The sequence below is a fragment of the Mus caroli genome, unplaced genomic scaffold, assembly GCF_978045245.1.
Source record: "Mus caroli unplaced genomic scaffold, Mus_caroli_1 scaffold_17, whole genome shotgun sequence".
In the NCBI taxonomy this organism is placed as follows: domain Eukaryota; kingdom Metazoa; phylum Chordata; class Mammalia; order Rodentia; family Muridae; genus Mus; species Mus caroli.
The window spans coordinates 1,220,871-1,246,234 of NW_028227272.1; the positions used below are offsets into that span (position 1 = coordinate 1,220,871).

At 45.1% G+C, this 25,364-nt stretch overlaps 1 protein-coding gene across 2 annotated transcripts; it reads left to right on the top strand.

Moving 5' to 3' along the window:
• Positions 1 to 2,204: 2,204 nt before the first annotated feature.
• Dnaja3 (DnaJ heat shock protein family (Hsp40) member A3) lies at positions 2,205 to 23,790 on the top strand. 2 transcript variants are annotated; one of them, XM_021184933.3, is made up of 12 exons: positions 2,205 to 2,455; positions 5,058 to 5,191; positions 7,317 to 7,400; positions 10,447 to 10,647; positions 11,586 to 11,738; positions 13,628 to 13,775; positions 14,493 to 14,557; positions 16,594 to 16,722; positions 18,028 to 18,143; positions 19,204 to 19,301; positions 22,694 to 22,810; positions 23,425 to 23,790. In XM_021184933.3, the coding sequence occupies exons 1-11, from the start codon at positions 2,245 to 2,247 to the stop codon at positions 22,795 to 22,797; spliced, it is 1,443 nt and encodes a 480-aa protein (XP_021040592.1). In that variant the 5' UTR covers positions 2,205 to 2,244; the 3' UTR covers positions 22,798 to 22,810; positions 23,425 to 23,790. The 2 variants fall into 2 exon arrangements, with proteins under 2 accessions (XP_021040592.1, XP_021040593.1); XM_021184934.3 differs by lacking the exon at positions 22,694 to 22,810.
• Positions 23,791 to 25,364: the final 1,574 nt, after the last annotated feature.

A 25,364-nucleotide genomic window follows, 5' to 3' on the forward strand; every position in this document is an offset into this window, starting at 1 on the left:
CAGGACAGCCAGGGCTACACAGAGAAACCCTGTCTTGAAAAACCAAAAAAAAAAAAAAAAAAAAAAAAGAAAGAAAGAAAGTGCCAGTGTACTCTCTCTTGTGCACTCGTGTGTGTGTGTGTGTGTGTGTGTGTGTGGTGTCAATGTAGATTGATCATCCTAAACCCATTCATAAGCCCTCAGATTCTCTTCCTTTTATTTGGGAGGGTGGTGAAAATTTTCACTTTCCTAACTAACCAGCCCCAGGCTAGCTTTCTGGCTTCATTTTCAGTTATGTACACTAAATTTAAGGTTTAAGCACATACTTTTACACATTTAGACACCAGCTTTTATAGCTTTTTAAAAATTTTTTTGTAATAAACTGATGACATAACTGCTCCATAGTATGCTAGACCTGGTAATTTGAGGGGGGGAGGGGAGGGGAGGGGAGGGGAGGGGAGGGGAGGGGAGGGGAGGGGAGGGGAGGGGAGGAGAGGAGAGAAAGAAAAAGAGAAAGAGAAAGAGAAAGAGAAAGAGAAAGAGAAAGAGAAAGAGAAAGAGAAAGAGAAAGAGAAAGAGAAAGAGAAAGAGAAAGAGAAAGAGAAAGAGAAAGAGAAAGAGAATTGCAGGGTTATAAGCTTGGGGAAGGGGGACCCATGAGCTGCAGAGTTTGGAGTAGGGGGAGAAGTGAGAAGAGCTAGGGTGCTAGCATGAACTTTGAAATTTGAAACAGGTACTTGTGGTACAAGGGAGCCTGAAGGCCTGATGTGCTTTGGTATGCTAATAGTCACCACAGATAGCCACTTGTCCCATCAGCCAGGGATAAAGAAAATGACTCCTTTTGATATAGGAACCAGCTTCACAATTTTTTTTTTTTTAAACAGGGTTTCTCCAGGTAGCCCCAACTATCCTGGAACTTGCTCTGTAGTCCAGGCTGGCCTCAATCTCAGAGATCTGCCTATCTCTACCTCCCATGTGTTGGGATTAAATTTGTGAGAAACCATTGCCTGACTTGCTGTTTTTTATCTAACCACTAGAAATCCTCCTGTACTCCAGGTTGAGTCTTATTTCTGGATATTTGGACTGCCTTTTGGAGTTTGGGGAATTGGATTTTCCTTCGGGCCGAACTCGAAGATGGGGTCTCATGTAGCCCAGACTATCTCGAATTTGCTCTATAGCGGAAAATGATCTTGAACTCCTGATCATCCTATCTCAGTCTAGTATGGCAGCTTTTGGTGTTTTCGTCACTTGGAATACTACATCTGTACTCGATGCACTTTTCATCAAAGTTCAATTATGGACATTATGACTCAGAAAGTTTTACAGCCCACCCCCCACCCCCAACTGCCAAGCCTTATGCGTGTAAGAAACATTTCGTAAGAAACAGATCGAGTACACTAGTATGCTCGTAACTGTGCACCTTTGGTAGCTCTTACCGTTGTTACTTAATAAGAAGTCTGTCCCTGTAAGGCGAGTTTGCTCCCCTGGAGCGGGTTTCCTCTAACATTATATTCTAGAACATGGATAACAAACAGCAGGCAAGCCGGGCGTGGTGGCGCACGCCTTTAATCCCAGCACTCGGGAGGCAGAGGCAGGCGGATTTCTGAGTTCGAGGCCAGCCTGGTCTACAAAGTGAGTGCCAGGACAGCCAGGGCTACACAGAGAAACCCTGTCTCGAAAAACCAAAAAAACAAACAAACAAACAAAAAACAAACAGCAGGCGCACAATACATAATAGGCTCATTGAATTTTCGCTAAAGTTTGGAGAAGGCTAACGTGTTTAAGACGGACCTGAGTGTTTCAAGTTTTGCTGCGAAGGAATCAGACACGGAAAAACTGCAGCCAACAACCGGGGTGGAGCCTTTCTGAGAGAACGTGTAATAAGATGTAATTTTCAGGGTCAAGGGAGGGCATCCACACGGGGCATACCGGAATCTGATACTGAATCCGCGTTGTCTGCTGGGGTTTGTAGTCCCTGCCAGGGCAAGGCTCGCTAGATTATGGCTGCTGCACTCAGCGACAACATTCACAAGTAAAGTGCAGCACTCGTTCCTACATCACAAAATTCCAATACAGGCAAAAGTTACAAACTGACATCCTCATAGTCTAGCACTTGTACATGTTAGCCTAGGTTCTACGGTTCGGAGACCGAGGCGCGTGCGCAATGCTTACGCTCTGCGTGCTACCGATGCCTTGCCTCCGGAAGACGCGACCGGCTAGGCGGACCAGCGACGGTCTGCGCAGGCGCAGTGTCCCCGGGCCAAAATGGCTGCGTGGTGTTCCCCACGCTGGTTGAGGGTGGCAGTGGGGACTCCCCGGCTGCCGGCTGCAGCGGGGAGAGGGGTCCAGCAGCCCCAGGGGGGCGTAGTGGCAACATCCCTGTGTCGCAAGCTGTGCGTCTCTGCCTTCGGGCTTTCCATGGGCGCTCACGGCCCCCGGGCGCTGCTGACATTGAGACCCGGTGTCCGCCTCACAGGTGAGGGAGGCTTCCAGCTCTGGAGTAGAGGCTCCTGGGATTAGAAAGGGCGACTCGGCTCCATCTGATGACCAGGGTAGCGGGATGGAGCGGTCTTCCGGCCCAAGAGAGGAATTTCTGGGGACACAGGCAAGCAGGAGGCAGAGAGGCCAAGGTGCTGGCTACCCAGAAGCCGTCGAGGGGAAAGAGCTGCGTGGAGCTCCGAACGCCATGAACCTTCACCTCTGTCAACAGTTCACCTCTCTGTCCAGGCTGCTGTCCCCTTGTCATAGCCCTTCTCTTTTTCTTCACGTTCTAGCTTGTAGTGGAAGATGTAACTGCCATTTAGTGAGTGCTAGGCACCCATAAATCAAGGGAGGTGCAGGTGCTTGCCCTCATTAAGGTTAGAGTGTGATGAATTGTCATTTCATAGCGTTCATCCTAAATATCACGTGGTGTAATGGAAGGGCATTTATCAGTCTTTTAGAATCCTTAAGTCAGTGAATGTAATAATGGAGTCTAACATTTAATTAAACATTGTGTAGGAAGGATGATGATTTCACTCCTTGGAGAATGTTTCAATGTGACAGGCATTGTTAACCATTCCATTTTATGGAGAAACAGGTTTAGATGTTAAAAAACTTGAAAAAGTCACAAAGCTAAAGACTGGTAGTCTTGGTATGGTACCTACCTTCCTTATAGCTGAAGTGGGTGTCAAGTTATTGTGCATTAAGCCTTGAAGTGTTTTAGCCACGATCTTGTCTTTCTCTCTCTTTTTTTTTTTTTTAAATTTATTTATTTATTATATGTAAGTACACTGTGTAGCTGTCTTCAGACACTCCAGAAGAGGGCGACAGATCTCGTTACGGATGGTTGTGAGCCACCATGTGGTTGCTGGGATTTGAACTCTGGACCTTCGGAAGAGCAGTCGGGTGCTCTTACCCACTGAGCCATCTCGCCAGCCCCTTGTCTTTCTCTTTAAAAAATATTTTTTAAGTTATTTTGAGTTCTGTATATGTGTGTCTGTGTGTGGGTATGTGCTCTTAAGTACAGGTGCCCAAAGGGGCCAGAGGCATCTGATCCCCTGAAGTTATGAGCTGCTAGACTTAGGGACTAGGAACTGAACTTGTGTCCTCTACAAGAGCAGTATGTGCTTTTAATTGCTGAGCCATCTTTCCGTCATCATAGTGCCTTATACTGTGTTATCACTTCATCTTCAGTGAGAATGAAGGAAGCAAGCACTGAACTTTATTTTGGGTAGTTCTAGGGATCAAGCATAGGGCCTCATGCTTGCCTTAGAGTGGTTTTAAATTATGTATCCTTGTGTGAGAGAGATATGGAGGTGAATGTACACAGTTACTAAGTATTACTTCTGTGTGAAAGCATAACTGAAGAACTGCAGTTGGCTTTCCTCAAGTCAGCCCATAGGCTACAGTGGGCATATTTTATCTCAAGTGACGATATATGTGGACATGGCATCCTGTAGTGGTGTATCCTGACACCACATCTAAGGTCATCAGTTTGGCCCCAAACTTTAGTCTGTGATCATTCCTCAAGTCCCAAGCAGGGGCTGGAGAGATGGCTCAGCTGTTCAGAATGCTGACTGCTTTTCCAGAGGACCCAGGTTCAATTTCAATTCCCAGCACCCATATGGTAGTTCTCAGCTGACTGTGGCTGTAGTTCCAGGGATCTGACACCTCTTTACAGTCAAAATACCAAAACATAGGAACTAAAAAGAAATCATAAAAAAGAAATCAGCAACTAGCTACTGGATTAGGCATTCTTAGAACAACATGAAGACTAATCCTATTCTGGGTTCAAAAAGCAAGATATGTACTGGACATACTTTGTAGAGAAAAAACCCAGATATTTCCTAGTAGTTGCTAATCATTGGCCTTTAGAATAGAAAAAAGCATCCATCCGCTGTGTAATAGTTACCTGCGGGTTATTCACAGTTTCCTTGGGCTGTCTGCTGATGTTGTAGAAGCTGGTACAGCTGACAAACTTTTGCCACTAATAGACTCATGCTCCTGATACTGGAAGGAGTGAGGAGTGCAGGAATACAGCCAGGCAGGTAGCAGTAAAGAGATCCAATATAGGATCACCAAGAATGGAGGTCTAATGTCTCTCTGGGAGTGACTGAAGAATCAACCGCAATCTCATTCTGACTATTCCTGCTCCTTCTTTTTTTTAATTCCTTTCTATACACTTTCAACTTCTCTGGCTGATTGTTTGTTTGTTTTTGTTTTTAGTTTGGAAACAGGGTGTTCTATGTTCCAGGCTGGCCTAGAACTTCCTGTGTAGCTATGAATGGAGCTTGAATTTTTGATCTTCTGCATCCTTCTCCCCATGTTAGGATTATGCTGGGTTTGTTCAGTGCAGGGAATCAAACTCAGGGCCTTATGCATACCTGGTAAGCAGTGTACCTACTGAACTATGTCCCTGAGCTTTGCCCACATTTGAAGAACATTGCATTTGGCCTCTAGTGTACTCAGTGGGAATAGGCCCTGTAGCTGGGGCTTGTTTGCTTTTTTTACAGATATTTCGTAGCTGGTCACTTAGTTATAATTTCTTCTTTTTGGATAAACTCCCAGACTAACTTACTTTCTTGTTTCATTTATAGGAACAAAAAGTTTCCCGTTTGTTTGTACCACCTCCTTCCACACAAGTGCTTCTTTGGCCAAAGACGATTATTACCAGATACTGGGAGTGCCCCGAAATGCCAGCCAGAAAGATATCAAGAAAGCCTATTATCAGGTCTGTATTGGTCTTAGGTTTACTGATGAGACTGTAGAAAGATTGCTGGTCACGTGTGTGTGTGTGTGTTTTGTTTTAATTTTTTTTTTTTTTTTTTTTTTTTTGCTTTTTAAGACAGGGTTTCTCTGTGTAGCCTTGGCTGTCCTGGAACTCACTTTGTAGACCAGGCTGGCCTCGAACTCAGAAATCTGCCTGCTTCTGCCTCCCAAGTGCTGGGATTAAAGGCATGCGCCAACACGCCCGGCTTTTATTTTAGTTTTTAAAATTGTGCATCTGTGGAATATGCACATGATGCATGTGACTGCAGATGTTCACAGAGGACAGGGGTAACGGATCCCCTTGGGACTATAGTTACAGGCAGCTGTGAACCATCTAATATGGCTGAGAATTGAGTTCAGGTCTTTTGGAAAACGGGTATGTGCTCTTAGCCACTGAACCATCTCTTCAACCCAGATTGGTGCTGATGTTGTCTGGTCCTTACTGCCTTGGTGTATAGCCTGCTAAGGCAGGTCACAAGCAGCTGAGCCTATGGAATGATCTGGGAAAGATGGAGTTTGGGGTGCCTTTGGTGGGCAATGAATGTGATACCAATCAGTTAACGTTGTTTTAAGAAAGAAGAGAAGAGGCAGGTAAGATGGCCCAGTGGGTAAAGGCATTTGACATCAAGCCTAGTGACCTGAGTTCAATTCCTCCAAAACCATTTAAAGTCAGGAGAGAACTGATTTCACACGTACACCATGCTGTCCACACAATTATGAGATATATAAATAAATAGAAATTATATAGGTAAACATCATTACTCTTTTTTTAAAGCAGTTTTATTACTATGTATTTTATATATAGGGGTACACTGTAGCTGTCTTCAGACACACCAGAAGAGGGCATTAGATCCCATTACGGATGTTTTTGAGCCACCATGTGGCTGCTGGGAATTGAACTCAGGAGCTCTGGAAGTGCAGTCAGTGCTCTTACCGCAGAGCCATCTCTCCAGCTCCTCATGATTCTTTCTTAATTCTTAATTTTTTTATTTTTTATAGCAGTAACTATCATACATTTATTACATAATTCTTCAAAAACGTGCACAGCAGGCAGGCCAGGTGTGCTTGTGCTGCCTTTTTATCCCAGCATTGGGAGACAGAGGCAATCGAAGCTCTGTGAGTTTAAGGCCAGCTTGTCTCAAAACCAAAACAAAACGAAACCAAAAACCAAAATCACAAAACCCAAAGCCAGGCAGTTTGGCACCTGCCTTTAATCCCAGCACTCAGAGAGGCAAAAACAAGGGGATCTCTATAAGTTTAAGGCCATCCTAGTCTACAGAGCTCATTCTGTGACAGCCAGGGCTACAGAAACCCTGACTTGTAAAACCAAACCAACCAACCAACCAAAATTGTGCAGGTTATTTGCTTCCGCTGTTGCATAGGTTCAGAGTACCAGGATGCTGTTTTACTCTCGGCTTTCCATGAGTGCCTGCATGCTAAAGGGCTAGTCAAGTATTTACTTATTACTGTTTTTTAAAGATTTATTTTTATATATATGAGTACACTGTAGCTGTGCAGATGGTTGTGAGCCTTCATGTGGTTGTTGGGAATTGAATTTTAGGACCTCTGCTTGCTCCGCCTCAAAGATTTATTTATTACTATATATAAGTACACTGTAGACACACCAGAAGAGGGTGTCAGATCTCATTATAGGTAACCACTATGTGGTTGCTGGGATTTGAACTCAGGACCTCTGGGAGAGTAGCCAGTGCTCTTAACTGCTGAGTCATCTCTCTAGCCCCTAAGACATCTGTGAAGGAATGATTTATTTTCAAATTTTAAATCTTGCTTAAGAATTTGTTGCTGTCTTGGCCGGGCGTGGTGGCGCACGCCTTTAATCCCAGCACTTGGGAGGCAGAGGCAGGTGGATTTCTGAGTTCAGGACAGCCTGGTCTACAGAGTAAGTTCCAGGTCAGCCAGGACTATACAGAGAAACCCTGTCTGGAAAAAAACAAATAATAAAAAAAAAGAATTTGTTGCTGTCTTAAGAGAGACAGATGTTATAAAGAGGCATAATTGTAGCAAGTATTTGGGTTCTGTTTTAGTGACTATCCATATCTATAGTAATTTACTTTTTTTCCCCTTAGCTTGCCAAGAAATATCATCCAGACACAAATAAGGATGATCCCAAAGCCAAGGAGAAGTTTTCCCAGCTGGCAGAAGCTTATGAGGTAATGTGACTTGTGTGGGTGCATTCACTGGCCATTCAGCTCTCTGTGCACACATCAGAGTCTGTACTGCACAAGATAGCTTGGCATATCATACAGTCCAATGTGGTGTTGTATCCCTGCTAGTTCTGCTAACTTAGACTCTAAATGAAGAAAATAGGCTGGTGCGATCTATCTGCTGCCAGGCCTGATGACAAGTTCAATCCTCAGCAACTTCCATAAATCGTCCTCTGACCCCTACTGAGTTCCATAGCATTTGAACACTCACATATGTACACAAAAGGAATAGGTGTAATTTTTTAAAAAGAAAAGAGACCTGAAGTGGTAGCATAAATGTAATTTAGCACTGGTGAGGCTGAGGGCAAGAGAATTTCTGTAAGTTTAAGGCTAAGCAGGGCTATATAGTCTGCCTTAATACAAAACAAAACAAGAACATTTGATCAATAAATGTCCTCAGGTAATTCATATTGATAGCTGATTTCGGGAAATCCCAGTTAGACTGATCAAATCAGTCCTTATTTGATGACTTAAGTTAGCAATTGTAAAAATAGACCGTAAAGCACATAGGAAGAAACCAAATATCTGTGAAGGAACCATTGACCAGTTACAGAATTATTGGAGAATGACCATGTGTCTTAGCTAGGTTTTTTGTTTTTGTTTTTTGTTCTTGTTTCTGTTTTATTATTTATTTATTTATTTATTTAATATTATGTTTACAGGTACACTGTCGCTCTCCTCAGACACTCCAGAAGAGGGCATCAGATCCCATTACAGATGGTTGTGAGCCACCATGTGGTTGCTGAGAATTGAACTCTGGAAGAATAGTCAGTGCTTTTAACCAGTAAGCCATCTCTGCAGCCCCTTAGTTAGGGTTTTATTTCTGTGAAGAGAGACCATGGCCACAGCAAGTTTTTTTTTAACGGTGCTAGAAGGGTAGCTTCACGTTCTGCATCTGGATCAGCAGACAGCAGGAAGAGAAAGCAACACTGGGGCTGGCTTCTGAAACCCCAAAACTCACTCTTAGTGACACACTTCCTCCAATAAGTCCGCACCTTCTAATAGTGTCACTACCTGTGAGTCTGTGGGGGCCATTTTCATTCAAATTACCATAGCATTCCTCTTGGACTTGACTATCCCTAATGGGTTCTGCATGTGTTTATGTGTTCAAGGGCCGAGATAGCAACATGTATGGTCACAGTTCAGTAAGTATGAAGGTTTTATTACCTGTCAGCCATAGCTAATCTGTGCTAGAGCTTTCTAGAGAAGTAGAACCTATAGGATATAGGCAATCAGAGATTTATTAATTGGATCATAAGATCAGCTGCTGAGGGACTGGAGAGATGACTCATTAGTTACAAGCATTCTAGAGGACCCAGGTTCAATTCCCAGCACCCAATTGGTAACTTACAACCATCTATACCTCCAGTTTCAAGGGATCCAGTGCCCTCCTCTGGCTTTTTTTTTTCCTCTTTCTGAGACAGGGTTTCTCTGGTGTCCTGGAACTTGCTCTGTAGACCAGGCTGGCCTCGAACTCACAGAGATTCACCAGCCCTTTCCTCTCAGTGCTGGGATTAATAACATGCAACACCACACCTGATGATTTTCTGGCTTCTGAGAGCACCAGGTACACAAGTGGTAGACAGACATCAATACAAGCAAAATACCCATACACATAAAATTATTACTGTTTTTTTTAAAACAGGGTGTCTTTGTACCCCGGATGGCTGAAACTAAGAGATTTGCTTGCCTTTGCCTCCCAAATGCTAGGATTAAAAATAAGAACCACCATGCCAGGCTTATAAAAATTATTTGTGCTGGGCATGGTGGCACACGCCTTTAATCCCAGCACTCGGGAGGCAGAGGCAGGCGGATTTCTGAGTTCGAGGCCAGCCTGGTCTACAAAGTGAGTTCCAGGACAGCCAGGGCTATACAGAGAAACCCTGTCTCGAAAAACCAAATAATAAAAAAAAATTATTTGTAAAAGAAAGGTGCTGCTCAAGAGCCCATGGTGGCACCTACAGGTTGTAGCATCAGAGCAACTGGTAGCTGCTCAGTCTAAAGCTGGAAGCAGTGGCAGTAGCCCAGTCTGGAGCTGCAGCCTGTGGACCCTGAGAGGGCCTGATGAGAGTGTACGTTTGAAAGCTGAAGAAAGGAGTCAGAGAGATGGCTCAGTGGTTAAGAGCACTGTCTGCTCTTCCAGAGGACCTAGATTCAATTCCCAGCAACCACCTGGAAGCTTATAACCATCTCTAAGTCCAGTTTTAGAGGATCCAACACCTTCACACAGATATACATACAGGCAAAACACCAAATAAAATAAATATTTCTTTTCCACATTTTTTTCTAGGACAGTCTGAGCTACACAGAGAAAGAAATCCTGTATCAAAACACCAAAAAAGTACAGTGCTTTACCAGTCTTGTCCTCTCCTTTCTTTTCTTTTCTTAGAGACATGGAGGGTTTCTCTGTGTAGCCCTGGCTGTCCTGGAACTCACTTTGTAGACCAGGCTGGCCTCGAACTCAGAACCGCCCACCTCTGCCTCCTTAGTGCTGAGATCTAAAGTGTGCACCACCACCTGGCTATTTTACATTTATGGCGCACACCTTTGATCCCAGCACTTGGGAGGCAGAGGCAGGAGGATTTGTGAGTTCGAGGCCAGCCTGGTTTACAGAGTAAGTTACGGGACAGGCAGGGCTATACAGAGAACCCTGTCTTGAAAAAAAAAATCAAAAAAACCCCTCAAAAACAAAACAAAACAAAAAACTGAACCCAAGGATGTGCAGAGGCTTAATGAATGCTCCAGCACTGATCTCTAATGTGATTGTGGTGTTTGTTGAAACAGGTTGTCACTGTGCAGCTCAAGCTGTCTTCAAACTCATCCTCTTGCCTTAGCCTTCTCACTGGTGGGATTTCACCACCATGCCCGACTTTTATAGAATGTTTTGCACTTAGTAAGTCGACAGACTTGCTTGTCATGAGCTGTGTTGCCTGAATCCCTGAGTCTTAGACGACTCAGACCTCTCTGATTGCTGTGCTCTCTTTCATCACAGGTGTTGAGTGATGAAGTGAAGCGGAAGCAGTATGACGCTTACGGCTCTGCTGGCTTTGACCCTGGGACCAGCAGCTCTGGGCAGGGCTACTGGAGAGGAGGACCCTCTGTTGACCCCGAGGAGCTGTTCAGGAAGATCTTTGGGGAGTTCTCATCTTCTCCTTTTGGTGATTTCCAGAATGTGTTTGATCAGCCTCAGGAAGTACGTTTCTTATTATTTATTTTTGTATTTTTTGAGAGAGGGTCTTACATTCTAGTCTTGGCTGTCTTAGAACTCACTATGCAGACCAGGTTGGCCTTGAACTCAGAGATCTGCCTGCCTCTGCCTCCCAAGTGCCAGGATTAAAGACATGTGCCATCATACCCAATGTTTGTTATTTTAAAGGATCAACTTTTAGGTTCAAGTGCAACACAGGGGTCTTTTTTAGTTTTTGTGTCATCCATTTGACAGGAAGGAATACTTGGAAATCTTTAGGTAGTAATGAACATGTACACTGTGATGTCATTATCCATAGCTGCTTACTCAGTAGGTGGATTCATCTAGAGCAGGGCTTCTGAAGCTATGGATTGTGGCTTCCTCGGGTAAGGCTTGAATATGAGATATCCTTCGAACCAGCTATTTTTATTATGATTTATAACAGTAGCAAAATTACAGCTATGAAATAATTTTATGGTTGGGGGTCACCACACCTGTATTAAAGGATCTCAGCATTAGGAAGGCTGAGAGCCACTGATTTCTAAAAATAAAATAAAGAGGACACATCCCCAGTGTCATAAAACCTCTCACCAGACTCCACCTCTTCAAGGTCCTCTACCTCCCATTAGTACTAAGTTGAAAACCAAGTGTTGGGCCTTTGGGAGATAATCTAGATTTAGGCCAAAACAAGTGTTAAATGCAGACATTATTCATGTCTTCAGTTGAAGAGAAAATTTTTACCTAAAACATTTTAGAATCTGTATTTTATATGTATTGACCAACTAAGTAAATACTGCCCATTCTTCCCCTGAAAAGTGTACATATACACATGTTTGGTACTTCAGAGGTAACTCCAGCTACTGGCCAGTGCCCTCCTGACCTGAAACAGAGCATCACTGTAGTCATTGTAAAGCTAAGTGACAGGCCATGCCTCACTCTTTCAGTACATCATGGAATTGACATTCAATCAAGCTGCCAAGGGTGTCAACAAAGAGTTCACTGTGAACATTATGGATACCTGTGAGCGCTGTGACGGCAAGGGGAACGAGCCTGGAACCAAAGTGCAGCATTGCCACTACTGTGGCGGCTCGGGCATGGTAAGGATGGATGCTTTGGGGCCCTGTCCCTACTTCTCCTGGAAATGATTTGCTGTTACCCACCTGCCTGTGCTGCTCTCCAACCTTTTCTTTCCTGTTCCAAGAGATCCTTTATTTAGATAGTCCTGGAGCTTGGGCTGGGTCCCCTAGCACTGTACCAGGCTGCTCTCCAACTACCTATATGTGTGAGGATGATCTTGAACATGTAATCCCCCTTCCTTTATCTTCCAAGTGCTACTGTCCCACCCTGGCTCTTCTAGGGAGTGGGGATTAGAGGAAGGACAGGGTCTCACTCTTTATTTCAGGCAGACCTTGAATTTATATCAACTCTCTAGCCTCAGGCTCTTGGATACTGGAATTATAAGCATGTGTCATCATGCCTGGTTATAGTTCTTAAAAGTCTTTTTTAATTATTATTACTTTATTTATTTATTTATTGTATGCTCATGTGTGCCATGCGTGCCCACATGCGGCATTCAAAGGACAATTTGTGGGACTCTTTTCTCTTTCATCATATGAGACCCTGGGGATGAACTCAAGACACTTTGCTTGATGGCTTTAAGTGCCTTTACCTGCTGGCCATCTTGCCATCCATTTTATATATATTTTTTTAATTTTATTCCTTGAGACCGAGTCTCAGTGTATAGTTCTGGCTGCGCAGGAGTTTGCTGTTTAGACCATATTAGCTTCAAATTCAGAATTGTTCTTCTATATCATGTGCAGGCATTCTATATTTAGAGTTCTTGTATAGGGCTGTTTCTAATTGGTGAACATGTTCTTAGCATGCTCAGAGCTCTGAATTCATATTTTGTTTTGTTTGAGATAGGCTTTAACTCTAATCTAGGCTGACTTGGAACTCAATATATACCTCAGGCGGCCTTTGAGTATGAGTTAGTCTTCATTTGTCAGTCTCATTAGTGCTATCCAAACAAGTGTGAGCCGTCATGCCCAACCTTGAAGTCAGTCCTCAGCACGTACATATGCACACACACACATATACATATATTCATTTAAAATATTTGAGTGTTGGCGTACACCTTTGATTCCAGCATTTGCAGAGGCTGGTGGATCTCTATGGTCTATAAAACAGGATCCAGGACAGCCAGGGGCGGGGGTCAGGGTGGGGAATTGACTTCTGTGCTAGGTGTGGTTGTAGGTACTTGTACTCCCATGGGGCACTTGGTAGGAGGTGGAGTCAGAAACATCAGAAGGTCGAGTTTATTCTTCAGCTTTGGCTACATGAGATATCATCTTTCTTCCTCCACCAGAAAAAGTAGTTCAGATTAGCAGTATGAGGTCCTGTCCCTGTTTTCTAAAAGAAGTGTGTTCTAGAACAGCATATAAGGAGAAAAAAATCAGTCCATCCATGCTCCCTCCCTTTCTTCATACCCTTGTCTCTCCCACTTAAGATTTAAGATTTCTATTCTTTGAAGTTTTTCTAGTTTTTTATTTTTTTTTTCTTTTTTTTAAGATTTATTTATTTATTATATGTAAGTACACTGTAGCTGTCTTTGTCTTCAGATGCACCAGAAGAGGGCATCAGATCTCATTACGGGTGGTTGTGAGCCACCATGTGGTTGCTGGGATTTGAACTTCGGACCTTTGGAAGAGCAGTCGGGTGCTCTTACCCACTGAGCCATCTCACCAGCCCTTCTTTGAAGTTTTTATGTGTTTATATAATGTATTTAAATTGTTATTCACACCCGCCCCCCAATGGGGGTAGGGTGTGGGCAGAGTCTCATGTAACCTAGGCTAGCCTTGATTGAACTCCTGATCTGTCTCTACCCTCCATATTTTAAGATAATAGACCTGTGCTATATAAAGTCTTAATGAAACAGTTTTTTGATAAAACAATGTATCTACGTCCTTAGCATTTTTCTCTTCTTCAGGAAACTATCAATACAGGGCCTTTTGTGATGCGTTCTACATGTCGGAGATGTGGTGGCCGGGGCTCCATCATTACAAATCCCTGTGTGGTTTGCAGGGGAGCAGGACAAGCCAAGCAGAAGAAGCGCGTGACAATCCCTGTGCCTGCAGGTGGGCCACTGTCTCGAAGACGGGCCAGCATGTGTGCCTGTTGTATGCATGATTGTACAGCTAGAGATAAAGCCCCAACGCCCTGGTTGAAGGAAGAGCTAGACTCCTTTTTTTTTTTTAAAGATTTATTTATTTATTTTATGTATATGAGTACACTGTAGCTGAACAGATGGTTGTGAGCCTTCGTGTGCTTGTTGGGAATTGAATTTTTAGGACCTCTACTCACTCTGATTAACCCTGCTAGCTCTGGGGCAGGGTGTAAGATCTCATTACAGGTGGTTGTGAACCACCCTGTGATTGCTGGGATTTGAACTCAGGACCTTCAGAAGAGCAGTCAATGCTCTTACCCGCTGAGCCATCTTGGCAGCCCCCAAGAGCTAGACTCAAGTTTTCTGTGTACCAGTCAACTTTACAATGTGCCCACTCTGTTCTCGTCTTGGGGTGCTGCAGCTCCTGTCCCAGTTTTCTGACCTCTGTCTCTTCTGTCTTCACTCAGTGAGGACCACGATGAACAGGAAGCAGGCTACTACATAGTGAAACTGTTAACCTCAGCACTCAGGTGACTAAGGCAGGGGAGCACAGGTTTGTGGTCAGCCTGAGGTCCAGAGTGAGGCCCTCATAGCCAAACAAGAAGAAACCTGCACAAGTGGCTTTTCCTGGGGTGAAATTGCTGTGGGAGACCCCTACCATAACTGCTATTTGGAACTTTTGTTCTAGGAGTTGAAGATGGTCAGACTGTAAGGATGCCAGTGGGAAAACGAGAAATTTTTGTCACATTCAGGGTAGGTGCCTGCCTGTCAGCTTATGTTGGGTCTTGTTGTCTTGGAGTGGGTGCAGCTGAGATTGTTCATTGTAGTAAGGTGGACAGTTCATGGGCACAGGTGTTGCTGTTCCAGTTAAGGAAAGGCTGCCTGGCATGATTATTAATTGCTTTCATGCTTATGTGTAGAGAATGAAGCTTTCTCACAACACTGACAAGTTAAAAACACAGCCAGGCAGTGGTATGCATGCCTGTAATCCCAGCACTACAAAGAGAGAGGCTGAGTTTGAGGCCAGCCTGGTCTACACTGAGAGTTCCAGTACAGCCAAGGCTACACCAAGAAACTCCATCTTGGGGAGGAAAAAAAAAACAAACAAAAAAAAGAAAGAAACATAGAACACAAATCCCAGAACATCTGATGTGTGTTGTTGTTGTTGTTTCTGTATAAATTGTTGGTTAGAGAGCAAAACCTTTTTTTTTTTTTTTTTTTTTTTTTTTTGGTTTTTCGAGACAGGGTTTTTCTATGTGGAATCGAGTACTAGAGATAGTAAGTGGCACGTGCCCACAATCCTAGCATGTGGGGTATGGAGACAGGAGGATCCTGAGTTCAGAGCCAGCCTGGGCTATACAGTAAAACCCCGTCTTTAAAAACAAGACTGAAAACAAAAACAAGAAATAGGACTCAGCCAGACGTGGTGGCGTACGCCTTTAATCCCAGCACTCGGGAGGCAGAGGCAGGCAGATTTCTGAGCTCAAGGCCAGTCTGGTCTACAGAGTGAGTTCCAGGACAGCCAGGGCTACACAGAAAAACCCTGTCTCGAAAAACCAAAAAAAAAGGAAAAAAGAAATAGGACTGAGGATGTAGGTAAAGTTCCTTGAGTGACTGGCCATGGTGGTGGTGCATACCTGTAATCTCAGTGTTTGGGAGGCAGAGGCTGGGGACCCCACAGAGGATTTGAAGCAAGGCCCCAGTAATAGTAGGAAAGCTGGCTATAGTGGCACTACCTGTACAGGAAAAGCTGAAGCAGCAGGTTTACATAAGTCTGAAGTTGGAGTCTACCTGGACAACATAGTGACATCTTCTCTGAAGCCAAAGATAGCACAGTAAATAAAAATAGTGTGGGGGGGTAGATCTTCTAGCTGGAGAATTCACAGATGAAGGGATGTGCTGAGCTGTAGCTTAGTGGTGGTGTGTCTGATATGTGCAAAGCCCTGGGTTTTTTCCCCAGTACTGCAAAATAAATAAAATTTAAAAACCACATAAAGGCAGAAACCTGGAGGGCATTTTATAAGAATTTGGTAGCGGATCCAACTGCACTTTCCATTTTATAATAAAAAAAGAAGTCAAAGGCAGAGGATATTTTTGAGATATGAAAAACAGTATTTGTAAGCCAAATAAATTCCTGTCCTGACTGTTGTCCTGAAGGCAGCTTGTGTTAGGTGAGCAACGGAAAGCCGTGTGTAAGCCTGTGTCTGTGCATGTGGAAGGCAGGTTGGTGTGGCTCCTTTCTCATTCCTTGTCCCTTAGTTTCTGAGATCGTTTCTGGCTGAACCTGGCGCTCAGTGATTCATCTCAGGTTTCTGGGCAGTAAGCTCAGAGACTCACACGCGTGCACACACACACACTTCCCAGCAGTGTACTGCCATGCCCAGTTTTTACATGAGTGCTGTGGATCTTCATCTTGTGTGGCAGGCACCTCCACGTCTTCTGCAGATCACGTTTACCTCTGTAGATGTATTGGTCTGTGGTTTAGTAAGATTTGGGGAAAACATTTAAAAGCCCAATCGCATTCTTTCTTCTGTAATTAAAAGTAGTGATGGAGGCTGAAGCAGTGCAGACATTGCTCTGCAGTGCAGTGTGCGTGGAGGCTGTGTCCCTCCAGAGCCTTGCGGTGCTGTCTCCTATTGATGAGAGGTGTAGGTCTCTCGGTGCTAGTTAAGTGCAAAGAGGTTAAAGTGTGTTAGGTTCCAAGGTCAGGTCTGACAAGACACATGACTGGTGTCTAGCCTCAGGCAGCACTTCCACCATGTTTACACCTGTCTTCTCTCTGGCATTAGGTGCAGAAAAGCCCTGTGTTCCGGAGGGACGGTGCAGACATCCACTCGGACCTCTTTATTTCAATAGCTCAAGCTATTCTTGGGGGCACAGCCAAAGCCCAGGGCCTGTATGAGACAATCAACGTGACGGTAAGAGGGCATGAGGACAGCTGTTTCTGCTGCCCTGGCAGCTTGTTGATCCTTTTTCTTCCCTTCCCCTCCCTCCCTCCCTTCTGTTTTACTTATTTATTTTTTGAGATGGCTATTATGTATCCTCAGTTGATCTTGGACTTGTAATCCAGTTGCCTTCCCTGTGTTAGGTTTGTGTGCATGTTCCACCGTGCCCAGTTGTTTATTTATTTTTTTTTAATGGGAAATTGGGAAATAGCTGAGGTGGTCTAAATCTGAGTGTCCAGCCTGTCAGGAACTCTGAATAGAAGAGGCACTGGAGCCTGTGACACCGGGGGCTGCAGGCTGTTCCGTGAGGAGTAATTACAACTCCATGCCTTTCTGCTCCCTGGTCTGTGCCTCCTCTTCCTATGTCAGTGTCCCGGGGACTAACAGCATCACTAATGCTTTGGAAAAGGTGCTGTTTGTTCAACACACTCCCACTCAGGGATGTCTGGAGAGCAGGGGCTCTGGGGCTACTATGTGCTACTCTGGTGACCACCTCTAGTTTGGGGGTTTGTATTTGTTGTTTTTTGCGGGAGGGGGGACTTGAGACAGGGTTTTTTGTGTGTTGACCAGACTGGCCTGGAACTCGATTGGTCTACCTCTGCCTTCCAAGTGCTGGGATTAAAGATGTGAGCTACCACTTTCTGTCAACCATCTCTAGTTTTTAATTGCAGCTGTAAATGGATGCTTCCTGTACCCACACTTATACCACTATATTTGTCTCAGGGCCTTCTCCAGCCTCTGGGTACAGAGACTTTGGGCATACCTTAGGCTGTGGCAATGGTCACTGGGGAGTATCTTCCACCTCCTCCTAGAGACCACCTGGAATCTCTGCTTCTCTAGGGTCCTTGCTATCCAGCTCTTGAGAGCAACAGAGCAATCTTAGTCTCACACCTGCTCTCAATGGTTTGCTTCTAAAGCCTTTGCTTCACTTCTCACATCTGTTTCTAGGGTCAGCTCTCAGCTGTCCTACAACTGTGTGGCTAGTTAGTTCTGCACACCTGGTGGAAGTCCTTTTTTGAAGACATCTCAGGATTATCTCTGTATAGTGAGATGTTTTATTTTGAATAGTGGGAACCAGGAAACATCAGCATATATATATATTTTTTTTTGGTTTCTTTTTTGAGACAGGGTTTCTCTGTGTAGCCCTGGCTGTCCTGGAACTCACTCTGTAGACCAGGTTGGCCTCGAACTCAGAAATCCGCCTGCCTCTGCCTCCCAAGTGCTGGGTTTAAAGGCGTGTGCCACCACGCCTGGCTCAGCATATTTCTTACTCAACAGATCCCTGCAGGGATTCAGACAGACCAGAAGATTCGCTTGACTGGGAAAGGCATCCCCCGGATTAATAGCTATGGCTATGGTGACCACTACATTCACATCAAGGTCAGAGTTCCAAAGTAAGTATTCAGTAAGACTATGGCCAAAACTGTTCCAGCAAACAGGTATCCTTTGAGCCTTTTAGCTGCCAGGCCCAGCACCCAGCAGTTCAGTTGCCCTTTGAGCTCTTGGCTTGGGCAAGTTTTTTCTTCCTTTGAACCATTTTTGTCTGACCTGATTCCCATCTGAGCATTGGCTATAGTAAGTTGGTCTCATTGAGTTGTGGAATGAATGACACAGGAGCTGCTGAACTCCTGATGTGTTGTGGGCTTAATGCTGTGGCATCCAGCATGTGCTGTGCCTGCTCCTCTCAGGAAGCCAGTGTCAGCTCTTGTCCCTTTGTGAGATTAGTTTCTCACCTGTTGCCTGACAAACACACAGAGCATGTGCACCCCAGCCTGTGAGCATCTGGCTTAGCAGTGATGACAGCTTAAACAACTCAGGGCTTCAGAGAGAAGCTCAGAGGACCAGCATTAGCACAAGACACCCCAAGACCAGGTTCTCAGGACAGAGGATGTTTATCTGTCCCAAAGAAACAGAGGGTAGGGAATACAAGACAAAGATAGGAGATAGAGGACTTGAGAGAAAGGGAAGGGAATAAGGGTGAGGGGCATGGATAGAGGCAGACATGCCATAGGCAAATGGCTGTCTATAAAGGTAAAGGGGACCCCCCCCCCCCGTGTTAGGATGAGGTGTTTAATTTTGATTGAACATGTTTATTAGGGAGCCAAAAGGGAAGTTTTGATTGCTGGACTCCAATACTTTGATAGTTAAACCTTGGTGGTCAGCGTCGGGAGGAGGAAGTGGCCAGATAAGGGAATAGGCCTTGATGGCTAGCTTTAGGAATGTGATCTAACAGTTTTGCAAGGAAGAGAGAATAGTGAAGGGTAAGGCCTGCCAGAGCCACACATGCCATGTGTAGGCTGGCTAGAGCCCTTTTCTGAAACTTTGACTTGGCCGTCAGTTTCTCACCACTGGCTCAGTGTGTGCCTCTGCATGAGTCAGACATGTAGGTGCCTTATGTGCTTTCAAGAGCTGCCTGGAGGAAGTGCTTGGCCACTAATTGTTGTTGGTCCACAGGAGGCTGAGCAGTAGGCAGCAGAACCTGATCCTGAGCTATGCTGAGGATGAGACTGACGTGGAGGGGACGGTTAATGGAGTCACCCACACAAGCACTGGTAAGGGGCCTGGGACTGACATGGCGCTGTGAGGGACCTTGAGTCTCTATTGACAGATATTTCAGAACTTGAGTTTTCATAGGCCCCCAAAAGTCATTGGAAGAGGGGACTCGTGGGTATACAGCCATCTCTCATGGGTGCGTCTCCTTGGATGTTCACTGCATCCATGTATTTAAGAAAGTCCAGGAGCACTTGCTGCCCGGCAGCTGTGCCTAAGAGGTGTTTCCTGAGTTCTAGCCTTGGTTCTGCCACTTGCCCTGTGACTTCGGGCAATTATCTCCAAGAAATCTTTGTAATAGTTTAAGGGGGACATGAATTGAACAGATCTTAGCCTTCCTGACTATAGACACTTTACTAGGATTCCAAAGTAAACAGTGGTAACAACAGTATAAAGATACTATCTCCCACTTCATGAACAGATTTGCTACCTAGGCTCAGATGTCATGAACTCAGACACAAGTGGTTGATGTCTGGGCTGGAGCTTTCCTGTGCCCCTGAGGCTGTTTCTCAGGTGAAGCTTCTGTTGATTGAGATAGGTCAGGACAGGTCAGGACAGGTCAGGACAGGTCAGGACAGGACAGGACAGGACAGGACAGGACAGGCTGTGCCCAGCTGCACGTGTTTCTACCTCATTGCATCATTTTGTTTTTGTGGGAACCTGAACGGAGTTCTCAGATCTGGAGTGGCCTTATATTAGTGTGTGGTGGTTTATAGCCAGTATTCAGAGCTAGGGCAGCTTTTCCAGCAGATTAGAGGGAAGATTTGGAGTTCTCAGAAGGAAGAGACAGTAGTGGAAGTGGAAATCCCAGCAGCCTTCCCTGGAAGTTTTGTTGAGCTCCTGTTAAGAACAAGAGCCCTGTTTATAGCTTGACCAAACACCAAATGATATTTATTTTAGTGTTTAGATGCATAATGCATAAACTTTTCTCTTTGTTTTTCACTCATGTTCGCTTGTTTGAGATGGTCTTGGTGGCATGGAACTTGAGATCCTACTGCTTAGGCTTCTGAGAGCTGTGATTAAGGCTTGGTCCACCATACCAGTTCTTGTGTTCTCTTTTAAGCTAAATAGGAAGTGGGACAAGTTATTCCATAGAACTCTGGTTGTGTGCCTATAACTTCATGACAAGTCCCCAAGGTTTCATAATACACGAGATTTGCTCTGTACACAGTGTTTTCCTCTCCTGCCAGGGAGCTTCTGTTCTGCAGGGCGGGGCTCAGGTGGGGACAGGAAGAGTCCATCCTTTTTAGAATGTCTCTACTATTTTCTTCCATTAACCTCTGTTGTCATTGTTTTCAAAATTGCATCTCTTTGGGAATTTGACTCCCAGATTTGATTTTGTAAAGCAGCTCAGTTGATAAAGTGTTAGCCTAAAATCCCTGAGGTCTCAAAAACAAAAACCAATGGGCTTTTTGATAATCTTGCAAAGATGGGTTGGGGAGAGGGTCATGAGGCTCTCTCTGTCCCTCCCTCCAGCACCTCCTGCTAGCTGTATCTAATTCTACTCCATAGCATGTGTTCTCTGGAAGGTTAACTGACAGGGGACTCCATGATGCATCTGTTAGGTCGTTGACCACGTGTAGGACTTTTCTGCATTGAGAACATTTGGGCATCACCAATGTTCCTGTAAGCAACCCTCATCCATGTCTGCAAGTAAACCCAAAAGTCACACTGGTTCCCTCAGGCCAGACATAGTTGGAACTGCTTCTTCTGTGTCTGTCCCCTCTCTGGGGTGAGTAGACATTGTTCACATCCATCTCCCTGGGATAGTTGATGCAGCATCTAGATGCAGGACAGACAGAGTGGGCATGCGGAAAGGAGTGGTTTAAGCAACGTGCTGAGTGAGGTCGGTGCTATCGGGAGCTGCAGAGGTGACTCAGAGACATTGCTGCTCTTACAGAGGACCTGGATTTGGTTTCCGACACCCACTTGGGAGGCTTAGAACCATTTCTAACTCAAGTTCCAGGGAATTCAATGACTTATTATGGTCTTCTCCATGGGCACCAGGCAAGCACGTGATGCACATATGTACATGCAGACAAAATAGCTATACACATAAAAAGTAATTATAATCTTTAAGGAAAAAGAAAAATGTAGCCAGGCAGTGATGGTACACACCTTTAATCCCAGCACTCAGGAGGCAGAGGCAGGCGGATGTGTGAGTTTTAGGCCAGCCTGGTCTACAGAGCTGGTTCCAGGATAGCCAAGGCTACACACACACACATACACACACATACACACACACACACACACACACACACACACACACACACATTTCTCTTTTTCAAAAAAAAAAATTGCTTTAAAACAGTCTGGGTGGTGGACAAAACTGCCAGGAAACAGCTGAGCTCCAGAGCCTGCACAGCTCTCTGCTCAGTTCTGAGCATTTCCTTTTGTAATATGTAAAGGTTTAAGTAACATAAAGGACTCTTAACACAACACAACACATCTATAAACCATGGGCTTCCTATACCTCCTGAGTCTTGTAAGATAAAATACATTTCATTTCTTTGGTAAATGATGACAGACATAATGTGTTGACACTGTAAGTCACCACTGGTGGCACTTCTAATTCATGCCAGGTACCATGCCACTGGCTGTACTTTACCACTTGGTCTCACCAAATTGCATAGAGGCCCTATATATTTTGTTTTTTGAGACAGGGAACTCACTATGTAGTGGAGCATAACCTTGAAGTCTTGATTCTCCTGCTTCTCTCTCAAGACGCCCGTGTACAACACATGTCACTGGTCTTGTGAGAAGAGACAAGATGGGGTGTACAGCAGAGGATCCTGGGTGAGAGCAGCTCACTCCTGGATTATCTTAGACATGTATACAACATAGGCAGTGTGAAATGTGGCAGTGGGTTAGGAATTGGATCTTTTCTTGAGGTCCATTGCTTACATTGTAGCCAATAGTCTGGTGGTTAAGAGTCTGGGCTGGGGTTGAGTTAGGGTCTGCCTCTTTCTAGTGGGCTTTGGGACTCTAGGTGGACCTGACAGCATTGCTTCTGTGTACATGAAGCTGAGATGTGAACTTGTACAGTAGAGTATGCTAAGATGAGCTACTGCATAGCCTTTGTGTCTTGGCTCTGAGGCCTCTGGCACTTAGTGTTGCCGTTGTTGTCACTGTTCAGATTATAGACAGTCCCTTCCCCTCCCTTTTTTCTTGTTTGCCTTCTGTGGGTCTGTGACTCCTAAGGCTCTGAGTGTCCCATTTGCTTCAGTCTAATACCTGAGGTACCCCTTGCCAGCCTGAGAGTGGCCCTTATGTTCCTGGAGTGGCCCTTGGCTACTCCTCAGCCTTTGGGCAGTTAGGTGGGTAGGTGGGGCTGGCATTTGCTGCATGGAGGTATGTGCTCTTGACCTCGGTTCTTTCTGTTGTTTGTGCCCAGGTGGCAGAACCATGGATAGCTCCGCAGGAAGCAAGGATAGGCGAGAGGCTGGGGAGGACAATGAGGGATTCCTTTCCAAACTTAAGAAAATATTTACTTCCTGATACCCCTGCTGAGGTAGGAAAACCTGTGAGCTTGCTTTCGTGTAAACCTCTGAACTAATCTCTCTTCTGGTCACTTTAACCAACATCAGATCCCACCTCACCCTACCCTATCGCAGGAGGTGGGAGAGCGTAGTAAATATGGTTTCCGTTCAATCCTTGGGGCAGAGCATGTGGTACTTAGCCAGCACAGGGTTGAGCAGGCTTCAGTGGCCAGCCTCTTCATTTTAATTCAATTTAGATTCCTTCCTAAAGAGGTTAGATTTAGAGGTACCTTACAGTCCTCATTGTCATTTCCCAAGGACTCTGTCCCTCTGTGGTGGGACCAGCTTGCCCGAAGTCCAGAGGGCAAATTGTGGTGGAGCCATGCCTAGAACTCAGATCTTCTCCACCTCCCACCTGCTTTTCAGCACACTGTTCTGCCCAGGCAACATGGCGCTGTGCACGTTTGGACCACTGAGGAATGATGGACATTTTGTATGTCTGGAAACACACTGTTGTTTTATGTTCCCCCCAGGTCCTGGGGCTCTCGACCCTCAAAGCTCAGCTATTCTCCAGGGATTAACAGAGCCTCTTCCACAGGGATGTGTTCTGAGATGTGGAATGTAACTGTTTGTCTTCTTGGCTCAGGAAAGCGGTCAACTGGAAACTAGATGGAGCAGCAGCTCCTCTCTGTGGCCAGGGCATCAGACACAGGAGGATCCCGGAACGGCAGCACTGAGCCCCTGCTTACAGATCCCTCTGAACCGCCTAGCAACAGCAAAACTATGTGACAACACTTCTCTGCATAAAGGTTATGGTGCCCTAGGCAGTGACATATGGCCTCAGGCTGGACACCGAGACAGGTGAAAATACCCTGGCCATTGGTAGGTGTCTTGCTTCTTCTGGTTCAGGCAGGGAGAACACTTGGACTCTTCTTGCAGCACTAAAACTAACCTGGAATCGCATGTAGTAGAGCTGAAAGAATTAAAGACCCGGCTTACAGCTTAAAATGAAGCTTTAAGCTGCACAGTGTTGTGAAGTGATTAATTCCCTTTCTATAAACCTCATGGAAGTTCTACAGTATGTCCGTCCTGACATGGCTCTTGTCTAGGACCAGGGCAGCACATCCCACCAGCGCCATCTTCCTGTACAGAGTGAGGTGTCTGTCACTCCCCTTGGAGTTTTTGTTTTTGTTTTTTTGTTTTGTTTTGTTTTTGTTTTTGTTTTTGTTTTTGGTACCAAATAGCTAGAAAGTGGGACCTAGGGCCCTGGGAGGACACCTAGCAACAGCAGGTTCCATTTCACCTCAGATGGCAGCTTGCCTGGCAGTGGACTTAGAGTGTTCTAGTCTGATGTATGTGGGGTTTCCTGCCCTGTTGGACCAGTTACCATGGTCCTGTGGGATAGCCTTCAACCTCTGGAGACCCAGAGCTTTGCCTGCCGGGGCTTGGTTCTCCATTTCCACTGCTGACATTTGATTTCCAGTGTATTTAAATTACTCCCTGGTAAGGTTCATTGTCTTTTCCTGTGTAAATGTTAAATAATAATACCATCAGTGAAGGCCCTCCACAGTGGACAGAACAACTTCCTTTCCAGCCTCTGCTGGTAGCATGCTGCAGCTTCTGTGTTAAAGGTCCTCTGGAGCTCGTGTAAGACAGGAAGAACACTTTCTCTGTAGTTTCTTTCTTTTCACTTATAATTTACAAAAGTAAAGCATTTATTAGTGTCTGATTTAAGAATGTAAAGTGATTCTGTATCAATGTAAATAAGATGATCTACTTACAAAAGATATTTAAAAATCAACATTGTGGTCATTTCTTCTTTGAGAGTTCAAATTAGCTTCTGTAGGCTGCCCAGCTGAGGGCAACAGGAGTCAGCTGGCAGCATCTGCCAGTGCAGACCCCTACTCTCATTTCCAGAGCAGGTCCTTCCCCTGAGACAGTGCTTCTATGTGAGCTTGAGCCCAGCTGAGACATGTACACGTGCTCCCTGTGCCCTTTGGTGACTGTTCTGTTTCCCCTAATAAGTTTTCAGTCTTTGTTTTGCTATGTAGCCCAGGATGGAACTCCTGATCCCTTGCCTTCAAACACACACACACACACCCCGCACAAGTACTAGGACCACAGTTATAAGCCACCATGTCTCTAAAAACATTCTTTGTAAGTTTTTGTAAAGGTAGTAGCTGGAAATGAACCCAAGACCTCAGGCATGGTAGGCATGTATTCTGCCACTGAGCTATGCTTCCTCAGCTGCATTTTCCTATATTACACTTAAAAGACAATATGTATGGTATTTTGTCTGCACACATCTGTGCACCATTTGCATGTAGTACCCATAGAGACCAGAGGGGTTGACTGGAACTGAACTTATAAAGGCTTATTAGCTACCATGTGGGTGCTAGCCACCAAGCCAAGTCCTCTGCAAGAGCAGCAAAATGTTTGTAACTGTTGAGCCATCTCATCAGCCCCCATATTAACAATTTTGAGTTGGGAGGTAGTGGTGCACAACACCATGAATCCCAGCACTTGGGAGGCAGAGTCAGGCAGATCTCTGTGAGTTCAAGGCCAGCCTGATGTAGAGTAAGTTCC